The sequence below is a fragment of the Lactuca saligna genome, chromosome 3 (genome assembly GCF_052625555.1).
Source record: "Lactuca saligna cultivar CGN05327 chromosome 3, ASM5262555v1, whole genome shotgun sequence".
NCBI classification, from domain to species: Eukaryota; Viridiplantae; Streptophyta; class Magnoliopsida; order Asterales; family Asteraceae; genus Lactuca; species Lactuca saligna.
In genome coordinates this window covers 44278873-44295038 of record NC_136419.1, presented here as the reverse complement: position 1 = coordinate 44295038, position 16166 = coordinate 44278873, and the positions used below count along the sequence as shown (strand labels likewise).

The 16166-nt window shown below is 42.9% G+C and overlaps 1 protein-coding gene across 1 annotated transcript; it reads right to left on the bottom strand.

The window, feature by feature from the left end:
- Positions 1–14932: 14932 nt before the first annotated feature.
- LOC145035438 (uncharacterized) lies at positions 14933–15604 on the bottom strand. Its single transcript, XM_078983984.1, has one exon. The coding sequence runs from the start codon at positions 15602–15604 to the stop codon at positions 14933–14935; it is 672 nt and encodes a 223-aa protein (XP_078840110.1).
- Between the last annotated feature and the right edge of the window lie 562 nt (positions 15605–16166).

The window sequence follows — 16166 nt, the reverse complement described above, 5'->3', positions numbered from 1 at the left end:
CCAGCAGCGGTGAGTCACCGAGTCCAGGATATGGACTCGCCGAGTCGCCCACTTAAACGTGTCCTGAGTCTCGTCCCTACTCGGTGAGTCGGACCTTATGACTCGCCGAGTCCAAGGCTAAAATAGGGCAATGCTTAAATAAAATTCACATACCGGAAACCAGGTGCTACAAATCTCCCCCACTTATTTTAGACTTCGTCCTCGAAATCTGCTGCCCGATCCTGAAACAGCTCGGGGTAATGCTCCATCATCTCGTCCATCGGTTCCCAAGTCCATTCCGAACCCTTGCGGTGCTGCCATTGCACCTTTACTAGTTCTACCCTCTTGTTTCTCAACATCTTTGTCTCTCTGTCAAGTATTGCGACTGGGTGCTCAATGTAATTCAAGCTGTCGTCAACCTGAATATCCTCCAATGGAACTACTGCTGAATCATCCACCAGGCACTTCCGCAGCTGCGAAACATGAAAGGTGCTGTGGATCTGACTGAGCTCGGCTGGCAGATCCAGCCTATACGCCACCTTGCCCACCCGGGCTACAACCCTGAACGGCCCGATGAACCTTGGGCCCAACTTGCCCCGCTTCCTGAATCGAATGACACCTTTCCAAGGCGACACTTTCAGGAGGACCATATCCCCAACTTGGAACTCCAAGTCGGATCGACGTCTGTCGGCGTAGCTTTTCTGCCGACTCTGTGCAGTCTGAAGTCTGCTCCGAACCTGCTGGATCCTCTCGGTCGTCTCTAGCACCACCTCGGTGCTTCCCATGACTCTCTGGCCAACCTCCCCCCAACATATCGGGGTTCTGCACTTCCGCCCATACAACATCTCGAACGGTGGTCGGTCAATGCTCACGTGATAGCTGTTGTTGTAGGAGAACTCAGCCAAGGGAAGATAGGTATCCCAGCTACCACCGAAATCCAACACACACGCCCACAACATGTCCTCCAAAGTCTGGATGGTCCGCTCACTCTGACCATCTGTCTGCGGGTGAAAGGCGGTGCTAAAATGCAGACGAGTGCCCAACTCGTCATGGAATTTCTTCCAAAATCTGGAAGTAAAACGCACGTCCCTGTCCGAGATTACCGATACTGGCACTCCATGCCGTGCCACAATCTCCCTGATATAGATGTCGGAGAATTTTTCGGCCGATATGCTCTCCTGAATTGGAATAAAGTGAGCACTCTTGGTCAATCTATCCACGATGACCCATATCGAATCTACTCCACGTGCGGTCCTGGGAAGCTTTGTGATAAAATCCATCGTGATATCTTCCCATTTCCACAGTGGAAGGTCCAACGGCTGCATCTTGCCATGCGGTCTCTGATGTTCGGCCTTGACCTTCCTGCAGGTCAAACACCGCTCGACGTACCATGCCACATCCCGCTTCATGCAGGGCCACCAGTAATCCGGACGAAGATCCCTATACATCTTCGTCGCCCCGGGATGAATAGAAAATCGGGACTTGTGCGCCTCCTCCATCAAAATCTGACGCACGCCACCGTGATACGGCACCCACACCCTACAGTGTAATGTTAAAAGTCCTCTGCCATCATAATCAAAGGAGGAAACCTGACCCACCACACGCTCGCTCTTCCGATGCTCCTCCTTGATAGCCTCCTGTTGAGCCTCCCGAATCTGCTCCAACAGGGGAGTCACCACAGTCATCCTCAAACAGACGTCCCTGATCGGCACCGTCTTGCGGCTAAGCGCATCGGCCACCACATTGGCCTTCCCCGGGTGGTAAAGGATCTCGCAATCATAATCCTTCACCACGTCCAACCACCGCCGCTGCCTCATATTCAGATTCGGCTGGTCCATGAGGTACCTCAAACTCTTGTGGTCCGTGTAGATGGTACACTGAACCCCGTAGAGGTAATGCCGCCAAATCTTGAGGGCAAAGACCACCGCCCCTAACTCCAAATCGTGCGTCGGGTAATTTACCTCGTGAGGCTTGAGCTGCCGCGAAGCGTAGGCAATGACATGCCCCTTCTGCATCAGAACTGCGCCCAACCCTGAAATGGACGCATCGCAGTAAACCACAAAATCCTCTACGCCCTCAGGCAGGGCTAGGATCGGCGCCTCACACAATTTCTGTCTCAGCATCTCAAACGCAACCTGCTGCTCGGGTCCCCACCGAAAGACCACGACTTTCTTCGTCAGTCGTGTCAGGGGTACGGCTATCTTGGAGAAATCTTGGATAAATCTCCGATAGTAGCCCGCCAATCCCAGGAAGCTCTGAATCTCGGATGGAGACTTCGGGACCTCCCATCTCATCACGGCCTCGACCTTGGCCGGATCAACCAGAATCCCGTTCTGGTTGACGAGGTGTCCAAGAAATTGCACCTCGCGCAACCAAAACTCACACTTGGAGAACTTGGCATACAAGCTCTCCCTCCTCAGGGTCTCTAATACCTCCCTCAGATGCTCCTCGTGTTCCTCCCGAGTATTGGAATAGACCAAGATATCATCGATAAAGACTATCACAGACCGATCCAGCATCGGTCTACACACGCGGTTCATGAGGTCCATGAACGCGGCAGGAGCATTGGTGAGCCCAAACGGCATCACCACGAACTCGTAATGACCATAGCGCGTCCGAAACGCAGTCTTCTGCATATCCTCCTCCCTGACCCTCATCTGATGATAGCCTGAACGCAAGTCAATCTTGGAGAACCAAGATGCTCCCTGAAGCTGGTCAAATAGGTCGTCAATCCTCGGAAGCGGGTATCGGTTCTTCACCGTTACCTTGTTCAGCTCCCGATAATCTATACACATCCGATGCGACCCATCCTTCTTTCTTACAAACAGAATCGGGGCTCCCCAGGGTGAACTGCTTGGCCGAATAAATCCCTTGTCCAGCAGCTCCTGTAGCTGCGTAGACAACTCCTGCATCTCGGGAGGAGCCAACCGATATAGTGCTTTGGCTATCGGAGCCGCACCGGGAATGAGGTCAATCCTGAACTCCACCTGTCGCTCTGGAGGTATCCCAGGTAGTTCCTCCGGGAAAACATCAGCAAAATCTCGAACCACCGGGACCTCGCTCACGGTCGCCTTACCCGCCTCCCGGGTATCCATCACATACGCGACATAACCCGCGCATCCCTGCTGAAGGTAGCGCCTAGCCCTCGCTGCTGAACATACAATGGGTCCACACTGCGGTCGCTCTCCATGAATCACTAACTCTCCCCCGCTTGGGGTCCTGACTCGCACTAGCTGCTGCGCGCAATCTATCACTGCCCCATTAGGGCTCAACCAATCCATACCAATAATCACCTTGTTCCCACGCAATGGAATGGGAACCAAGTCTATCAGGTAACGCTCCTCGAACAGTCGCAGAACACAATCTCGAAACACCATCGATGCTCGCACCGATCGATCGTCAGCAATCTCTACCTCTAACGGGCAATCTAACTCGCCTGAAGTCTCATGAAATCTCTTGCTAAGAGCAAGAGAAACGAACGATCGGGATGCACCCAAGTCGAATAGTACCTGAACCGGGATGCCGTTCACATGGAACGATCCCGTCACCACATCGGGCGCGGTGCGTGCCTCCTCGGCAGTCAACTGAAATGCCCGACTCCTCACCACTGGAGCCTCTGCCTTGCCCTGCCGACCATCCATGATCCGCAGGGTCGCTGGAGCCGGCGCCTTCACTGGCACTGCAACTGACAACTGGGGGCAATTGGCCTTCTTGTGGCCCCTCTGGTTGCAGTGAAAACACAGCAACTCGGATGTCTGAATAGCTGAAGCTGGAGCAGTACAATCCCTGCTAAAGTGCCCTGTCTTGCCGCACTTGTAGCAGCCTCCTGATCCCATCCTACATATCCCCGCGTGCGTCTTGCCGCATTTCCCGCAGCGGCTCGATCCTGAATGACCTTTCGGTCTACCGTCTGGTCCCTTGGGCTTCTTCCCCGAAGCCCCTCCTGCCTGACCGTCCTCCAGTTTCCGTTTCCGGATGTGCTCCAAATCTATCTCCCTCTCCCTAGCCCTGGCAATCATGGAGTCCAGGGTGGGGCAAGCCGAAAAACTAACATGCTCCCGGATGTCAGCTCGTAGCATATCATGGTAACGAGTCCTCCTCATGTCCTCGTCACCGGCATACTGGGGCACCAATAAAGCCCTCTCACGAAACTTGGCGGTGATCTCCGCCACGGTCTCTGTCGTCTGCCTCATGTCTAGAAACTCCCTGGCCAGCTGCTGAAGCTCGACCGCCGGCGCAAACTCTGCCCTGAACCTAGCCACAAAGTCCGACCAGGTCATTGCCTCGACAGCCGAGGCTCCCAACGAGTCACCCACTGACTCCCACCAATCCCGGGCTCGGTCCCGTAAACACCCTGCTGCGTACCTCACCTTCGACCCCTCGGGGCAGAAGCTAGTCAACTGGGCGGACTCGATATCCGCAATCCACCGCCTGGCGACAATGGGGTCCTTCACCCCATGGAAATCCAGCGCACCACTGCCCCTGAAGTCCTTGAAGGACAGTGTGCGAGATCCTGACTGGCTAGGGGCTAAATCGCTCCTGAATGCCCGTAGGCGATCCTCCATCAACTCTATGATCCCTTCCTTGATCTACCCAAAGAGGATGGGGGTCGACTCAAGGATGCCCCTGGTAATCTCCGACGTGATGAACTCACGTAGCCTCTCGTCAATCGGCTCGGTGCCTGATCCCGAACCTGACCCCTCTCCTGACCCGCCATCTGTCGGTCTCGGTCGAAGTACCACCATTCTGCAAAACATCATAATAATCATTAGTGATACTGCTACTTTCTGAGGGATCTCAACTACTTACAGGTTCCTTGGTCTCATCTTGGACTTCCTCGGCTCGGGTACGGATCCTCTGCTTTCAGTAGTACGGGCCCATACTACCTTCCACATCTATCCGTACCTTCTCCGAGGAATTCCTCGACTTCACCAGATCCCCTTTACTACTGCTACTCTCTGCTATACTCATCCTAGGCTTGCCCTAGGGAAAACTCAAGTTCAACACGACTGGTCCTCAGCTGCTGTAGGTCTCCTCATAATGCCAGTTAGCCACCACCTAAACACCATCACATGTGATGAGGATTAGATAATCCTTCAAGTAAAAGATCCGTCCCTACAACGGTTGGACTCAAACAAGAGCTGCGCAATAGGGCCAGTTCCAGTACTTTGGGATTATTCAAACCTGATTACATGTGGTGTGACGTGTTCACCTAGTGGCTAACTCCCATTACTCAGAACCCCACCAAGCACGAAGCAAGCAGCATTCGGATAAGGGTAAAATGACTCAAGCCAAAACTATTCTTATAACAAGAAACGGCACTAGCATAGGATGCTAAGCTCATACTATCAGGCGTAACCTAAACAGGCTATCCTACTACTGTCTACTCAATTCTAGCATGCAATACTCATAAAGCTGCAACACATAAGCAGGCACATAAGGCATCACTCCTAGATCCTTAGCCCTATTCTAGCATGCGGTTCTACGTAAGCTGATAAACATAACATAAACTTGTATGGGTACTATGGGGAATACTTACTTGAGCTCGGCCGGTCGCGCACGTCACACACTTCGCTCTTTCTTATGACTCTTTTCCGAGTTTTAGAGAACATTTTCTTTTGGAAAATCTTTCGATCCCTCGATTTGAGTTCAGACACTCCCGAAGGCGTGTCCGAATCCCTCAAACCAGGGCTCTAATACCAACTTGTAACGACCCAATTTTCATGTCCAAAAATTTCATTTTTAAATATTACTTTAGAAAACATTAATAAATAAAGACATTGTTTGATCACAACATAACACATCGCAAACCATGTTTTAAAAGTCAAACCATACATCCCATCAAATATCAGAGTACAATCCCAGTGAATCTCGTAAATGCGGAAACCGAAGAGTGTGTGTGTGACATGCTGCTACCGCGCCGGCTCCTTTCCCCTGGCTGAGGAGGTACCTGAAACCAAAACTGAAACCGTAAGCACAAAGCTTAGTGAGCTCCCCCATAATACCCCATACCAAACAGCATATAACAAATAACATGCAATTAGGAGATACGGGCCCCGCCCACACTCGTGAGGATACGGGCCCCGCCCACACTCGTGAAGATACGGGCCCCACCCACACTTCGCTACCTGGGAGATACGGGCCTAGCCCACACTCCATTCTTGGAGGGATACGGGCCTCGCCCACACCCAACCGTCAACACATATCATACAAGTATCACGCAGACAACAAGTATAAACAGTTCTATCATACTGGTATATATCACAATCAACTCGACTAATAGATACGGGCTCGACCCACACTATAATACTAACGTCTCATCTATACGGGCCGGCCTTGGTGCCTTAGACCCGTTACTAATGAAAGGAAACTCACCTCGAAATAGCTGCTGGTCTGTGTGGGAATTGATCACCTACTACTACTGCTGCTGCTCCGGAAACTCCCCGACTGTAATTCCCACAATATACTTAATCATACACTGCTAACTGTCCTTTGGGTAAAAAGACCATTTTACCCCTGGTCTAGCCCTAAGTCAAATCGAAGTCAACTATTAGTTTACCCGACTCGCCGAGTGGATCTCCACTCGCCGAGTCCCTAGCAAACTATTGTCCTGGGTCCCTGATTCTACTCGTCGAGTTGGGCTATGACTCGACGAGTTCATCTTCTAAACTGACGTTCAACCTCTTCATCCTACTCGCCGAGTTGTATGAACAACTCGTCGAGTTCATCTTCATCCGAAGAACACTTTATGCTAAGACTCGCCGAGTTGTATGAACAACTCGCCGAGTCTGTTCTTGATCTATGAAGATTGCCTTGGACTCGCCGAGTCAGGGCATTGACTCGCCGAGTCCTATCATGAGTGAGTTCAGCTTCCAACTCACCGAGTCACCCCCTGTGACTCACGGCTCAACTCGATACATCTTAAAGGCACCGGTTCAGTGACTCGCGACCAGACTCGTCGAGTCACATATGTGACTCGCCGAGTCGCAGCCATGCATCCATCAAATACACCGATTTGCTCGATTCCAGTCCATGCCATTCACAGATCTGGGCTTCTAGGACACAAATCACACATAAAGTTTCCAACTTTACGTGTAGATATTCACCAATATGGATTTTAAGGCTCAAAGTGCACCAAAAGGGGTAGATCTAGGGCTTTCATGCAATATGACCCCATAAAGGCATTAGATCCAAGTTCCAGGGACTAGATCATGCCTAGATCTAAAGGCTAACAACTTATTATCACCCACAAAGCACAAACAAGCTTGGGGAAGAGCCTAAGAAGGACTCCAATGAAGCAAAAAGAGATTACAAGCTTGAAAACAGAGGGGAAACGAGCTATACCTCAAGGAATATGTTGAAATGACACAAAGATGCCTGATCTCCTTCTCCTCTTCTTGATCTACACCTCTTTCTCCTCAAAACCTTCAAGAACACACCAAGAGCACTTCAATCTCTCAAGGAAATAAGGGAAAAACGATGTTGGGGAGTTCTGGGGGTGAATGGGGACGAGTTGGGGCGGAATGAGGGTTTAAATAGGGTGCAAACCCTTGAAACTTAGGGTTTCATCCAGCAGCAGTGACTCGCCGAGTCCAGGATATGGACTCGCCGAGTCGCCCACTTAAACGTGTCCTGAGTCTCGTCCCTACTCGGCGAGTCGGACCTTATGACTCGCCGAGTCCAAAGCTAAAATAGGGCAATGCTCAAATAAAATTCACATACCGGAAACCAAGTGCTACACCACCAGATCCACCGCTAAATCTTTTCAGGTAGTGCAGGCTTGGAGCTTTGATGTTATAAGGTTGTGCATGGGTTTGTGGAAGGCAACGAATGGAGGAACTGACCAGGTAGTATGATTTTGTGGCGTAAGCTGGTAAAATGCAACAAATGGAGGAACTGATAAAGGTGTTTAGGCTAGACTTCTTAGTGGTTCAAATAGTGATGGTTCTAGTGGAAAACGATTGACTTAGTGGCAAATATAAAGGATTCTAACGGATTGTAAAGAGGTTATCGTAGGTGGCTACTGGATAGCGGCATTGGGTGAAACAGGTTGGCAGTGTTTCCGTCAAACCTCCGATGAAGGTGATTAGCAGTGGTCCTGGCGATTTTCGACAATGGGATGCGGTGCATTTGCGTCCGAAGACTTTTTGGTAGAACCAATAAATTAAAAAGAATTAATAATATACATTTAAAAAAAATTAATGATCCACTAAAATATTTTTTTATCATGTATAGAATATAATAAATTAAATGTAATAATCCAATAAAAAATCTAATAACTTTTTTTTTTTTAAATCCAATAATTTTTTTTAAAATATAGTTAAAATAAATTTATAATATAATAATATAATATTTATTAATATATAAATATTATATATTAAAAATAGAATTAACTATAATACGATAAAAAAATTAAGCCAATAAAAAAAAGAATTAATGTATAGTAGTTCAATAAAATTAAAAAGAAAGATGAATTAATATATTATAATTCAATAAATTTAAAAAGAATTGCAGAAATTGTTCTTGTAATTTTGGTAAAAAGAGATAACTGCAAAAATAGTCCCTAAGGGTAAAATTGTCATTTTAAAAAAGTTAACAACCAATTGTCGCTTCTGCTTCGTCTTGGTCCCTCGTCAAGCATCCGCCAATAGAAATGAAGCAACAAGGCCACCCACAACCACTAACCACAACCACCGATCGTCGCTCAAGATCTATTAATCTTTGTAAAGGAATAGGTGGAACAGATGTGTTATTCACTGGAATGAAGATGGGGGAATAGGAAAAAACCTTATCTGGTGAGGCTGTGGAACAACAATGAAGGTATATAGAACCTTTTGTGGTGGGGCTGTGGAACAACAATGAAGGTATATAGAACCTTTTGTGGTGGGGCTGTGGAGGTCCAATACTCCGATCTGTGTAGCACCTTTTTTGGCGAAGTCGATCAACCCGGTATATGCCCCCGGTCAATCCGGTGAATGTATACACAATTTAGATTTTCTTTACATCAAATAAAAAGAATGGAGAAAGAAGGTCGATGGGATAAAAAGGAACTGTACATGTGTGTAAAATGGTTTGGTGTGTGTGTGTGAGAGTGAGAGAGAGAGAGAGAGAAAGAGGTGGGCCTGATTTTTATTTAATAATTATAATAATTTTTAAAAAATTAAAACTAAATTCATTAAGGGTATAAGAGTCTTTTTAGTTTGGACAGGGACCAAAACTGCATGCAAACTAGCTCAAAGGGATCACCAATGCAAAAAGTTGGGGTTTGGACCAAAACCCCAAAAAAACGCATACCACATGGACCATTTTTGCAATTTTGTCTATATTATATTAAATTGTTATTTGAAATAACAATAAAAAAATAACAACAACAATAATAATAATAATAATAATAATAATAATAATAATAATAATAATAATAACTAGGTGAGTGACCCCGCGTTGCGGGGCCGGATGTGAGAATGTTTTCGGGTAGTTTCTTTTTTGTTTGGGTAGTCTTATTTAGATATAAAATTTCTAGTAGACAGTTAGCTATAGAATGCAGTTTGTACACGGATACTTATCTGATTTTGAATCTATATCATGTGTATCTCCAATCTATAATCTATAAAATGAAGTTTGGTTTGGAAAAAGAAAAAAGAAACAAAAATAGAAGGGGATGTTGTTGATTACACGTACAATTAACTAATTTCGAATCTATATCAGTATGTATATCTCCAACATATAGTGGTAGAAGATTATTATTTGGCTGATTTGACGCATCATCTATAGAAAACATAGGAACGTTGCATAGTTGATATTAGCATAAACAGATAGTAGATATTACATTCAATTCTTATCTTATTAGATGATAATATAAGATTATTGGTTGCTACATGTGGGGAAGATCGTTCAAGATCTTGGAATACGCTTCCATGGCTTCGTTGTGTCTCTCCTGCATGGCTTGGAAGGAGTCCATCATCAGAGCTATTTGTTTATCCATGTCTTTGATGAGTTCCTCTGTGATGACACAGTGGGTGTATGGGAGAAATATCGGTACCTGTTGGAGCAGGTCCTGTCTGATGGTGGAGATGGTGGCATATGTTGTTTGGGTTGCGGTGACGCTCAACTTCATGGTGTTTGCCTGGTCGTTGAGTTCTGCGATGATGGTTTCCATTTTTTGTTTGTTGATGATGGAAAGAAGGTGGTGTCTTATATAGGGAATTTGTTGATGAGCGGTGTTTATTTTTTCCTTTAATGATTCGATATGATCTTAGATATCTATATGATGACCTACCTATTATGTTTGAAAATGGCGATAGCTTCTTGAACTTAGTTTTCAGTTTCTTTTTCATGCATGGCCTTAAAAGTAGATTTAAAATCTTTTATTAAATGTGTTATTAGTGTATTGATGTGTGGATATTTCTGTTGGTAGTTAGAATACTATACAATAAGAATCAGATAATAAACATAAACCTATAGAATGTATTTGTTAGATATTCTTACATCTTGTGAACTAGAGGGAGAATGATAACCAAAAGATCAAAAGACGAAACTACTCACCCATCTGATGATATACAAAGGACCAAAAGAAACAGTTACTTCGGCATCATAAATCAGTCCATGTATGTATGATCATCTTCAGGAACCTTTTTCAGATGTTTATTCAAGTTCTCGATGGTCAACTCTGCTTCCTTTTTAAAGTTGTAGATGGCTTGGATTGGTTTTGCTCCATCATAGATGCTGCTGGTGAGAGTGTCTTTCATCTAGAGGTAGTTGGTGAACTTGGGGTGATGACTCATCTTCTCTAGTATTTCCTCTCTCATCTTTTGGTGTAAGAAGAAATCATTCTCAAGGTTTGTCAGTGTCGTTTTCTCTTCCTCTGCCTGACCGATGAGGACGTGGAGGATGCTTTCCATCTCTGCTGGTTTAATTTTGTGTTTTTTTGGTTTTTTGTTTTTATTATCGATGTTGTGAATGTATATAGTGTAGAGTGGTGTTGTGGCTAATGGATTTATAGATAGGCCTTTAATGTTGATGATGTTTGAGTTGCCATACTTATATTTGGCCATCATTCCGAAAGTGAAATGGGTGGACTGTTTTTGCATGCAAAATCAACTGCAATTAATGATTATGAGTATGTTTATTGAAGATGGTGAAAGGGCAGGTGGGAATGATTTTACTTATTTTTTTACGCTATGTAATTATGATTTGAGTGATATTGTTACTTATATCTGATTTTGTATTATTTTTTTATTTGGAACTGGAGATAATTTAATTTAATGTATCGACAAATGTTGATAGAGGTTTACTTACAATTGCATGGAATTTTATTAAGGATATTAGGCAAGCTATTTATTAGCTGGTAAGTGATCAGTTATATTGTATTAGATGGGTCAATCGGTTGTATAATGTAATGAAAAATATTTTGATCATTTATTTGGGTTCCTACAAGAATTTCGAAAAAGGAGTACAAATGGTGACTTTCAATATACAAAGGCATTTGATTTTTGTTGTTCGTTTTTTTTTTCCTTGAGTGTTGTAATGGGCCATGCTCATATTAACTGGTTTGTGTTAAATATGCAATAGAAACTGAATTTCTTTGTAGCTTTATTTTTTTGTTGTTGAATGTTGTAGTGGGCCATGGTCGTATTGAGCAGGCTGGTCGATTGGGCCAGAAACGATTTTAATAAAATGTAAGATATATGGCTGAAAAGCAGTTAAGTAAACTAGTGTATAAGTTCATTGATTTCTTTAGTGGGTAACCACGGAATATTTTTACGACTTGAAGTAATATGGTGCATGTAAATACTGTAAAATTAATTTTAGAATGTAACAAAGAGGATTTTAATCATCTATTTAAGTAACAACGACTATTATATTTTATTTTGTGTGGATAAATGAGTTATATAAGTAGAAAGATTTCTACAAAGGTGTTGTCCGTTATTTTTTTATGTCGTTAGGTCTAGATGATGATTGGTTTTTATACGCGTTACATTTTCATAAAAGACATAGAAGAGTAGCAACATCATATGTACTTCCAAAGTAAAGGTATCACTAGATAGTGATGTACCATCAGGACTCAAAAAGAGTGTTAGTTCCGAAGTAAGAGCATTAGTACATACTGATGTGTCGTCTAGACAACAAAATATCATTGTTTTTCAAGAGTGTCAAACGAAGGGGGGAAAAAGTGGAATTAAGCATCAGGGTACGATTTGATCTTTTATTTTTCATTTCTTTCGGGTGTGCTTTCCATCTCCTGATGCTGGTGGGTTATCTGTAAGATATTAAAAAAACATGTAGTAAATATTCATCCGCTTTAGTTGGTGTCAATATTTGTGTGTTTATACATACCATTTGTGTTGAAGGTTAGACTGTGTGTGGCATGTCTTGTTGTTGTAGTTGGCATTGTGGGCTATGTTGTAATGTAGACCTTGTTACTGGAACGTGTGACGGAGTTGCTGGAGTTGGTGTTTGAGGAACGGTTTTTGATGCTTGAATGTCGACTATTATGAAGCGAAGATTTTCCACAGTGGATGTTCTTAGCCTCTGGATGGACATTGTTTTAAATTCTCCTTTGTGCTTGGATAGAGTGTCCAAAAGTTGAGTTCAATAGTTTCCGAGATGATGTGTCAGATATGATTGCTGATATCGTGCTGGTCGAATCGCTTATTGTCACACTGAACCTGTGGCTGCATAAGGATGTGGGTTGTCAGCGTCTTGTGTAACATATTAATAATATGTAGGATTAGAGGAAGGTATTTACACTAATGATGGTTTTTCGATGGCTGCATGGGCGTTGTAGTACCACTGTGAACCTCTTTTAAAGATTATATGTCTATAAGTTGGACATGTTATTTGGTACTAGTTGTCTTGAAAGACAAAGTCTGTAATGGATGTCTTTACCAAGAAGGTCTTGTCCTTTGTGCACATAATTGTAAACTGATTCAGTATAAGGTGTATGTAATGGATTTGGTATGTGTTCGAAGTGATTATTATGCATTTTTACCATGAGTTCCGATCGTGTTTTTAGTTTGATGTCCTTCAAGCTTGTTGGTATCCCTAAAGGTGTTGACAATGGACGAAGCGGCCTGCTGAACCTGTAGTAAATTTGAAGCGAACATAACAGCTATGGTCAAGTAAAAAGGCAGTTATAGTTAAGTAAAAAGAGTTTACTAATATTATCTGAGGTGCACTCTTTACAGGGTCATTAGAGATGTTGTTTCCGGCATTTGCGGATTTACGTATACATGAGTGGCATGTGATAATCCATGGTGTAGTGTTCTTGGGATAAGGGGTGGAAATGTAACAATTAGCATACGTGATATTGCGTTTATGTTATGTGTAGTGAATGTGTTTTACCATCAGAAACAGAAGGTTTAAGATTCGTGACCGCTACTACTGTCATAACAGGAGATGGAGCAAGCAGACTACGATTGAATTTTGTTGGAGTGGTTATGCATTCTTTCCACATGTTTATTGGGATTTCGTTGACATTATAAGTGTTACACATAATCCAGTTACTATACGCAAGACGGATTAGTTAGGAGTGGATGTTGTCAATTCTAAGAGATACCTGATATTTGTGAGAATGAGAAGGATATAGGGCTGCCCATCATGTTTTGTGTAGTCTCTGATCTCGGATAACACTCCAATATAATCTAAAGAGCAAGATGTATAAATAGTTAAGTCATGTAACTGAAACATACTGAACACGTTATGTTAGTACCTAGAAAATAGGGTGGGTGCTCTCCAAGTTATATCAGTTGTGATTTAGAAACAAAATGAAACCAAGAAGTTGGTATGGTCATTGTATCTGGAAGTGGTTTGATAATAGAGTTGAGGCTGACGTCGACGTATAAATCATTTTCCAACACTTTTTGATGTTTATCTAATTCAAGGCAATTGTATTCGGATATGGTGTAACAATCGGAAACATTAAGCATCGATTCTATGAAAGCTTGATTAGTCCGTTGTCTAAGAATTTGTATGGCATCTCCCAGTAAAAAAGGAATATGTAGCGAGAAGCATTATTGAACTGTAAAAGTTATTATTATTATTATTATTATTATATATATATATATATATATATATATATATATATATATATATATATATATATATATATATATATATGTATGTATGTATGTATATTGTAAAAAAACTATTGTTTTTTGTTAACATACAAATCTATCAACGACAAGGTACCAGGTTTCATATCGACGCACTTCATATTTCCATTTGTGAATGATTCTAAGTTGTATAGAAACCCTAACGCCATCGCATTTCAACTCAGATATGCTAGTCATTATTTGTCGTTGGTTTCTGATGGGATGACAAATGTGTAAATAATTTTCAATTATAAGTGGATATAATAAGGATACAAAAAGCATGATATTCAGTTGTATAGATGAGAATATATATGTATTAAATATGAACGTGTATTAACAATCATAGTTGTAACAGCATCGATAGCATCGATATGTATGGAATAACGATATATGGTGATGATACGGTGAACCTCATTTGGGGCGACTTTGTGTAGTAGATCTCTATATACAACGTTCTTTGTTTCGTTTTCTAATGTAGTCTCATTCTTTTCTATGAGTATCCTTAAGGAACTTAGAGAAGTAGCTCTCGATAATGCTACGTATAACTGTCCATGTGAAAAAACCGGTTGAGATAGATAAACACCAATTTTGTTGAGTGATTGGCCTTGACTTTTATTGATGGTCATCGCATAACATAATATAATTGGGAATTGTTTTCGTGAAAAGGAGATTGGTAAATCCGATGGCCTGTGGATGAATTTTATGCAAGGATGTAGACGCGTTATCCGATACATGTGCCTGTTATTATAGTCGCTTCAATAACCGTTGGTAACAACTGTGAAACGATAAGTTGGGTACCATGACACAAACCTTTTCTCGGATTTATATTCCTTAACAACATTATAGGTGTGTTCAATTTTAGTTCAATAGCATGAGGTGGTATTCCTGGGAAGGTCAATTGATTCAGGTATTCTCCAGGGTAGAGACCCTCTAGATCCGATCTGTGTGTTTCCATTCGGTTCCATTGCATCTGTACTGTTATATATCTTGCCGTAGGTACTGATCATCTTGAGGATGATTATGTTTATATTATCGGCCACTTTCGTACTCGGACAAACAATCGCTCGTCCTGACAGGTCATTTGCAGTGGGATCATTAAGTATTTCAGTTCCATATACAAAATCTATGAGATTTTGTAAAGAAGCAGACCTTGCTGGTATTAACAACGAATCTGGCATGTAGATCCATGAAGTGTCATGTGGATCGTCTACGTCAGGTCGTCCAACTGTCCCATCTCCAATTCGAAGTAGCCAATCAACAAAGGAAGCTGTCGAAAATGTATGTGTACCATCATTGTTGCCAGAAAGTAGTCTCATGTTCTGAGACAATATCTGAATTTGGAAAAAGCTTCGTAAATATAAATTTGGCAATGTAAGGTCAACGATTTGTGAAAGTGTGGCCTTTGGCAGAACGGGCAGATTCTGTTGAAAGTCGCCACCAAGAAGAACAGAAATACTACCAAATGTTTGTCCGTTACAGTCAAGCACATCCCGCAAAGATCTATCAAGGTATTCAAAACATCTCCTATCACTCATCGGTGCTTCGTCCCATATGATGAGCGATGTATGCTGCATAAGATCACCTAGTAGCATCCTTTTTTATGTCACACAATCTTTTGTTGGTTACATCGATCGGTATCTTAAACCGTGAATGTGCTGTAGTTCCAGAGGGTAAAAGCAATGATGCAGTTCTAGATGCGGCAACCCCAAGGACAATCTTTCTAATCGATCTAAAGTATAAAAGAATCGGTGTCCATAAGAATGTCTTGTCGATGCCCCCGTGACCGTAAACAAATATAAGTATTTGTTTTTTACGCTGAATGGAAGAGAAAAAACGTTGGAAGATTGAATATTGATGTGTATTTAGTTGTGGAAGTAGTTGAGCATGGTGATCAGCTAACATACTCTTGTCATAGTCATCTCTTCTAGGAGTAGTCGATTCTGGAGGACAACAAGCACAATAGATGATTGCATTGGTAAATCGAAATCACCAAGAGAATTGGAAGGCACATAAGAACAGAGGGTGTTTTTCAGCTCGTGAAGTAACTGTTGACGGACTATATCATCTGTTGCACAGAAAACCTTGTCTGGCAGTGTC

Coding starts and splice junctions, on each gene's coding strand:
- LOC145035438 (XM_078983984.1), bottom strand. CDS start 15,604: ATGAGTGATAGGAGATGTTTTGAATACCTTGATAGATCTTTGCGGGAT.